The 7,652-nt window shown below is 37.5% G+C and overlaps 1 protein-coding gene across 1 annotated transcript; it reads right to left on the bottom strand.

Annotated features, from left to right (window-relative positions):
- Positions 1-757: 757 nt before the first annotated feature.
- LOC113064896 (RNA 3'-terminal phosphate cyclase-like) lies at positions 758-5,799 on the bottom strand. Its single transcript, XM_026235898.1, has 11 exons — positions 5,399-5,799; positions 5,142-5,242; positions 4,371-4,514; positions 4,123-4,246; positions 3,981-4,039; positions 3,744-3,885; positions 2,543-2,664; positions 2,403-2,461; positions 2,085-2,179; positions 1,700-1,804; positions 758-1,609 (listed from the first exon to the last, which is right to left on the bottom strand). The coding sequence occupies exons 1-11, from the start codon at positions 5,441-5,443 to the stop codon at positions 1,511-1,513; spliced, it is 1,095 nt and encodes a 364-aa protein (XP_026091683.1). The 5' UTR covers positions 5,444-5,799; the 3' UTR covers positions 758-1,510.
- Between the last annotated feature and the right edge of the window lie 1,853 nt (positions 5,800-7,652).

Below are 7,652 nucleotides of genomic sequence, written 5' to 3'. Positions count from 1 at the left end.
TCCTTTTAACAATGTAGATGTGCCCTTTCCAGACCCAAGGGCTCCATGCATATTCACGTGTCATCACATGGCTTCCCCTATTCTCTTCTACTCTCCCTATTGTCCTGGCATCTGCCGGCAGTAATTGTGCCGGCTGGAGCACAAAGGAGCAGAAGGAAGACAGTCCAGTTGGACCGGCAACAGCTAACACTTGTAGACCGTCTCTAGGGTGAGCTAAATGTGAAGATTTGTACTGTGAGCCCGACAAGTGCTTTCACTTAGGTAAGTCATTTAGTAGCCTGTTATAAGGCGTAAGCCGTGTAAGACACACAAAACGGCTTTAAATGCCCAAAAGAGACTCTAAGACTAAATAAATTAAATGACTGAATTACATTACAAAGGCCTGGTTTGGTGCAATTTTAACGGAGCAAAACAGATTAAAGTGACAGTTCACCCACAAATGAAAATTGTCATCATTTACTCATCCTCAAGATATTCCAGACCTGCAGTTTCTTTCTTCTGATGAACACAAAATAAGGTATTTTGAAGAAAGTGGAGGATAACCAAACAGTTGATGGTAGCCATTGACTTCCATAGTATTTTTTTTACATAATATTACCTAACAGTCATCAAATTATATTTATTTAATTGTCAACAGAATCTCATACAGGTTTAGAACAACCTAAGGGTGAGTAAATGGCAATTTCAGGTGAACTATCCCTTTAAATATAGATAAATCATCCAATTATGGGAAAAGAAATACAGAATCAAGGTAAAATATTGTATGTCTATCACTCATTTTATTGTATTTTTTTTCCTCCACAATTTTAAATGCAAATAACAAAAGAAGACAGTCACCCAAAGTAGACACAAAACGCAATAATTGCGCAAAACAAAAACAATCCATCTTATAAATAACAAATAGAAATAATGATAAAGAATAATTCTTTTAAAGAGTCAAAAAGGATCTAAGAATGTCAATGAGAATAGAATAAGATGGCAATGAAATTTTGGAAACAACGTAGATACGACTTAAATAATACATACAAAAAAAAAAAAAAAAAAAAAAGCTACATTGAAGCACTTTCTTTTTCTCCTCGTACACACAGTGCACTAATTTACCAGTGACGTACATTTATTTTACTACGCCCATGCAAATTGGTTAAGCTAATGTTATTGTTAACAGTAAGGATTTAATGAAACTTTAAGGCTTGTGTTAGCGTGCAGAAAGCAAATTTGCCCAAAAACAGTGAGGATTCTGCGAATATTGCGTGAAGAGTTCAAAGTATCCGTTTCTTTACGGTATAAGGCAATACCCTGAGTAACAACGAAAGTTTAAGAAGGGGACACAGCAGGGGACAAATGTGGACAGACTTGGTGGTCAGTGCCAAAAAACGAATCGCTTATCGCAATGAACAAAGATAATGAAGTTATCTTTGCGTCATCCGGTCAGTTACAGTAGTAGTGTGTCTCTGCAACAAGTCCTCCTCGTCTCGGCTGGGGACAAGCCGAGGACGACGGATCCATGCGTTCACAGGCTAAGATTGGCGGCACCCACTCTTTGGCACTCGATAATGTAGGTATCGTTGTTTGCGTGCTCATCCTCTGCCTTGCGTATAACAAATTTAGCCTGTAAAAGAAAGAAAACGAGTTAACGTCCGCTAGTTTTTAAACAAACGTTGTTTTAATGCCTGTAAGGTCGATCCAGATCTGAACTTACATTCGTGAGCTGCTCGGCCACGTGGATTGCCGTTTGTGTGTGGAGAGTGATCGGGCCTGTTCGCATTCTGGATGTGCCGTTTGCCAAGGCCATGAAAATAATAAGCTGTAAAACGCAACATATAATTACTTTCCAGACAAACACATATTTCTTATGTTGCACTGAAACAAAAAATTGTATGCAAGGCATTCACGTAAAAAAAAAAAAAAAAAGCCTAAAGTCGCCTAAAAAAACTCATGCTCAAGTGGAATATTTTTAACTCATGTAAAGAAAGTAAATTATGTAGAGAAGAAATAGTAATAAAACTTTCCTGTGGTTAACGATTTTTTTTTTTCAAACAAAATGTATAATTACTCTCCAGACAAACACATATTGTGTGCCTGACCTGGTCTTGCAGGAACTCATCCACGCAACCATTGTGCCTGATGTTTCTTAGCAACATTTCTGCAGCCTCGATGCCAACTTTGTCAGCATATACACCTGACGACAAAACAGAAAGAAGAAAAGCACGGTAAAAATTTACATTCATATTCACTTTAAGAATGAATCATCATAGTAATGGGAATCTATTATATATTGTCTCGTCCACATTTAAAGTCAAAGCAGAAATGGACAGGCTTTTCATTGTGACGTATCGCCCTCTAGAGCCAATACTATGACACTGAATTAATTCTTCAGGACTGGGCAACTAGACAAGTCTTACCTTTTTTGCCAAGAGATGAACCTGCAAATATGCAGCCGGTGGATGATTCTGCAATTATTCTGCCGGGAGACATGAAATATACAGACGTTAATCAAAATGGTATTGTGCGTGGCAGATGGTTTGAGATCGGCTGTACTCACATGATCCCATTGCCGCTGCCACAGGCCTTTTCCTTCTCTTGCAGAGACTGAATGTTGATGTACAGATCCTTAATTTCTTTCCTGATAGTGCGGACCGCTGCCGTGGACATGTCCTTCGCCAACTAAACATCAAGAACAATTCGACTGAAGTTTATAGAGAAGAAAAGTGTGGTTGCAAAATAAATGGAGTGTTTTATAAACAATAATGCCACTTTCTCCAAACAATGCTGATTAAAACATAATAAACAAAGCATGTTGTGCTTTACACAGTTTTCTCAAGGCTACTTAAGGACTTAATGCTAGATAGTGTTGAAAGAAACGTAAATTATCTCACTAAGTAAATAAAAATGTAAAATATTTTGGTTGATAGCTTTTATCCCCAAGGTTAGTAAATTATGCAGTGAATTACCAAAACATCACATGTTGTGATTTAAGAGTATTAAAGGCTACTTACAAAAACCTAAACTTATGTCAAAAGTAAAAAATGTTAATTATGTAGAGAAGTAAAACTAAAGCACAATTATTTAGCGAAGTCCAAAAAAAAAAGAAGCATTTTGTGATTTTAGAGCTTTTTTCCCCAAGGATAGTTACGGAAAAATACAAGAAAACTATTTCATAAAGTAATTTTTTTTTTATAAAGTAAATGGTTTAGGAGATTTTTCCCCCCACCAAAAATTATGCAAAAAGTCACACAAAAAACAAAAAAAAAACATTTTGGTTAAGAAGCATTACTTTTCTTTTTTTTTTTATTATTAAAATAAAATAATAATAAAATAAATGTAAAAAGAGAATAAAATATTAATACAAAGTTAAAAACAAAACTTGTGGTGAAGGAGGTTACTGTCCAACACTATTCATGAGAAGAAAAAAGAATGTAGTGAAGCAAAAAAAAAAGTAAAAAAATAATTTGAGCTCTTTTTATCAAGGCTAGTTTTAAAAATAAAAACGTAAATTATGTAGCAAAGTTAAAATTAATAAAAAAATAAATGTAAAAAAAATTAAAGGTTGTGGTTTACGAATGTTGCACTACTAATGAATAATAAACAAATTACGTGGCAAATTCTTGTTGTTTCAAGTATACAAACTAAAGCGATTTTTTTTTTAAATGTTGTGGAAGAATAATTTTTTTCATGGCCAATTAGCATCCAAAAATTGTGTAGTTAAGCTAAACAAACAAACAAAAAAGTCAACAATCTTATACCTTAAAGGGCAGCACTCCAGCCACGAAGGCCCTGCCGTAGATCTTGGTGATGTTTCCTCTTTCAGTCATATTGATGGGACTCAGCTCCTTCACAGGGTTCACCTTGAGCACCACCTCACCACCTCCTTTAGGATAGTATCCCCTGTTTTTGCCAAAAAAAAAGATTTTAAAACTATTTTAGGTTTTACTTTTTAACGACCACAATCATATCTGCACCAATACCTCGTGCCTCAATACCTCATTTTTAAATCACAGTCAAACTGAACTCCGAATCTCTCCATTATCGGTTTGAAGACCTAAAAAGGATTTGAACGGCAGAATTAGAAAGTGATGACCCAATCTGGTCCTGCCCAGTGTGCAAACATACGTCTACACATACCTTCAATGTGTAGTCGATCTGAGGTGCCATCTCAGCATTGGTTCCTCCCTTCAGGCACAGCTCTGACGGACCCTGAGCGAACAGGGCACACGGCAGTGAGATCTGCATCAGCAGTCCCACGCTTCTACACCACAGACAACAAAAGTACACTTAGGGGCCAAAGATGCTTCATCACGGTGTCCAAAACTGCCATAATTTTACAGTTTAGCAGAAATGACGCAGCGTAATTGACTGAAAACGGTACTCACCCAGCAGTCCGTGTATCGGCGACGTGGTTCCCACCCTTGATTTTCCCAGGAGTGAGCGTAATTTCTGAGGATCCCACTGTGGCTCCTTCCAGATTGCCGTTGCACATGTCCCTCACCAGCTCGAGACCTGACAGATGCTGAGGCCTAGTGACGTTGAACCGAAGGAGGGGGGGGGGGGTCGAGATAACAATTGATGAGAAAACTAAGCACACGCACCTCAAAATACAGCTCATTTATAATCCAATTTTCTCCATTTATCGACAGAGGTATTAGACTAGATTGAGTTTTAGTCACTTTTATATAAACTCCATTTGTATACTTGTAAAAATAAAAAAAACACTAATGTATGCAACAAAGACAAATATGGGAGACTAGAGAGTTTCGATAAAAATCCAGACAATTTAAAGAGATAAAAGTGAAGATAACATGGAAAGTAGTCATGTGCTTCAGTGCCAACTAACAAAGGGGCCCATTAAAAATTCATGGTAAAAGTATTTAATAGCGTTTCTGTGGGATAAACAACTGTTCAAAACGACTTTACTTTATATATAATCGTATATCTATACGCTTGAATCCACAAGTGAAGTGTAAATTGAGTAACGTTAACTAGACTCCAACAACCAACTTTGCTTTGTTTCATGATTCACTGTAGAATAGGAAAGGGGGGAGCAAATGGAGGATGTTCCACATATATATAAAAATTAAATTTTTAAATGTATATGAAGCCACAGAGATTAATACATAATGTGTCTGAAACAAAATTTCCATTACCTCAAACCCGGTGTGCTTCTACCGGCTCGGATTTTATTTATTTTGATTGACGCCCCTTGGATGCAACTCAGCGCCGCAGACAGCCTTAAAATCTGTCCTCCCTTTAAAGACAAACATCCAAAATTTGTTTTTTATAGAATTACCGAAGACTACTAAATTCAATTCCGTCGATGCCATTCTAACATGTTCAACATTCAAACTTTAATCGGTGATATTAAACAAACAAAACAAAAAAAGGTTCGAAATAGAACACTCACCCCTTCCATTACACTTCCGTCCATTTCGAACGTTGTTGCGGCCATTTTCGCGAAAATTCGAGAAATCGTTACGATGTACCGCAGAGTGGGAATAAAGAACCTGAGCGAGACTTTCACACTGTACGAAAGTTAATATTACCGGCGTATGGCCACAAACAATGCCGCGATAAACGCGAACTTCTCAACAAAAGCTCTGGCGCTAGGGAAACTGCTCGTCGGAACTGAAAGAAGAAATTAACTTAAAACGCAGCTGGGCCGGTTGAAATAAATAAAAGATTGATTTGACTCGCCTACATATAACAACTCAGCGAATTTCCTGGCAATGCGATCATTCACACTCTGGGCTGGCAACTAGTCTTGCCAGTCACACTGGTATGGTGGACGGGTTCTGGGCATGCGCAGCGAAGCCATGTCGGATTCGTTGGCTAATCGTTCTATTGAATCGGATCTTTTCAGTGAATTGTTTGAACCGGTTCAGTAAACCGCTCGGTTCATTTAAATCTGACTGCGCGGTTTTCGAGTGAACTAACTGACTCGTTTTGGAACATGTCCGATTCGTAAAGAACCGAGAACTGATAAGCATATAATAAAACTTTGTCATCAAAATGTTTCTGAAAAAAACTAAAAGCTACTTATTTTTATTATATATTTTTTAAATAAATTTTAGGGGTGTCATAGCATGACCTTTATATATATCACTCTTCTCTTCCTTCTCTGCTAATGTCTCCACTGCTAAAAGGACATACTATCATAACTAAATTGACAACTCTCACATGTTCCTCCATCAACTCTAACAGCTGACGACTTTGCCACATTCTTCATTAATAAAATTAAAACCCATCAGTGCACAATTTTTCCTCCCGCAATCTGTCTAGCATATTTTACCAGTAAACAACCACTCATTCACATGATGGAGGCAGAAGTCTCCAAACTCATCCTTTCTAATCATCCTGTCTGCTTGATCCTATTCCATTTCATCTCCTTCAAGCCATTTCTCCTGCAGTTGTACCTGCACTCATCCGCATCAACACATCTCTTCACACTGGTGTTTTCTCGCCAACATTTAGACAATTTCGTATAACCCCTCTACTTAAGAAACCCAACCTTAACCCATGTCTTTTAGAAAACTACATAACCTTCTTCCTTTTATTGCAAAAACACTTAAATGAGCTGTGTTCAATCAAGTCTCTACCTTTCTCACACAAAACAACCTCCTTGACAGCAACCAGTCTGGCTTCAGAAGTGGACATTCAACCAGACTGCCTTGCTCTCAGTTGCTGAAGCCATAAGACTGGCAAGAGAGGATTCTAAGTCTTCAATACTTATCTTGCTGGATCTGTCTGCTATTTTTGACATGGTTAACCACCAGATCCTCCTGTCAACCCTACTGACAAAGGGCATCTCAGGAACCGCACTCCAGTGGTTTCAGTCTTACAGATAGGTCCTTCGAGATATCTTGGATATGTGAGGTGCTACATCTAGCTACTGGGGTGCCTCAGGGCTCAGTTCTTCGACCACTTCTTTTCTCTGTCTACATGGCATCATAGGTTCTGTCATTCAGAAACATGGGCCGATGATAGCTGCTCACATCTCAGCTTGTCTAACAATCATTTCTCGCTGGATGACGGACCTTCCTCTTCAGTTCAACCTTGCCAAGACAGCAATTAAAACATATATTTATTACTTTCGTATTTACCTATTTCATTTTTTCTTTATTTTTTCTTCCATCCTATCTTTAGTTATTTATTTGTTATTGTTTTAGTTAAGAATTTATGTATTTAAATAATAAAATGTGTGTTTTTTAATAATATAACATTGCATAATTTGTATTTATAGTTACCATTTATACATGTCTTTAATGTTGAATAATTTATTGAACTGCTTATTATATAATTTATTCTATCTGTTTGTTCTATTCAAAGTTTTCACTTTTATTATAAATATTCTGTTATTAAAATATTCTCGAAATATTTACCCTTGGCCAAAAAAGCTCTCGGATTGGTCAGTGGAGCGGGGCGTAAGTGCTACGTCATTTCCGGTTAGACTAAATCGCTCGGGAAAGATGGCGACCGTCGTCACTGTGCGGGCTCCGTTCGCGTTTATGAGACGCCTGGTATGTTTTCGCCTTTTATTTTGCATGCATCTTACAACTGCAACGACTTACGAAGTTCACAAGTGACATTTAGAGTCCGTTTTGTTGCAATTCAGCGTTTGTAAGTGACCTTAAAACGGAAGGACTTCAGGAACTAGCAGC

The sequence above is a fragment of the Carassius auratus genome, chromosome 47 (assembly GCF_003368295.1).
Source record: "Carassius auratus strain Wakin chromosome 47, ASM336829v1, whole genome shotgun sequence".
NCBI classification, from domain to species: domain Eukaryota; kingdom Metazoa; phylum Chordata; class Actinopteri; order Cypriniformes; family Cyprinidae; genus Carassius; species Carassius auratus.
Note: the sequence above shows the minus strand (reverse complement) of the source record. Positions and strands in the feature narration are given on the sequence as shown.

What these genes read in the sequence shown, in the direction of transcription:
- LOC113064896 (XM_026235898.1), bottom strand. Translation starts at nt 5,443, where the DNA reads ATGGCCGCAACAACGTTCGAAATGGACGGAAGTGTAATGGAAGGG. An exon ending in GCCGATACACGGACTGCTGG is followed by an intron (nt 4,247 to 4,370) that starts GTGAGTACCGTT and finishes TCTGTGGTGTAG; the next exon opens with AAGCGTGGGACTGCTGATGC. An exon ending in TGGCCGAGCAGCTCACGAAT is followed by an intron (nt 1,610 to 1,699) that starts GTAAGTTCAGAT and finishes TTTCTTTTACAG; the next exon opens with GCTAAATTTGTTATACGCAA.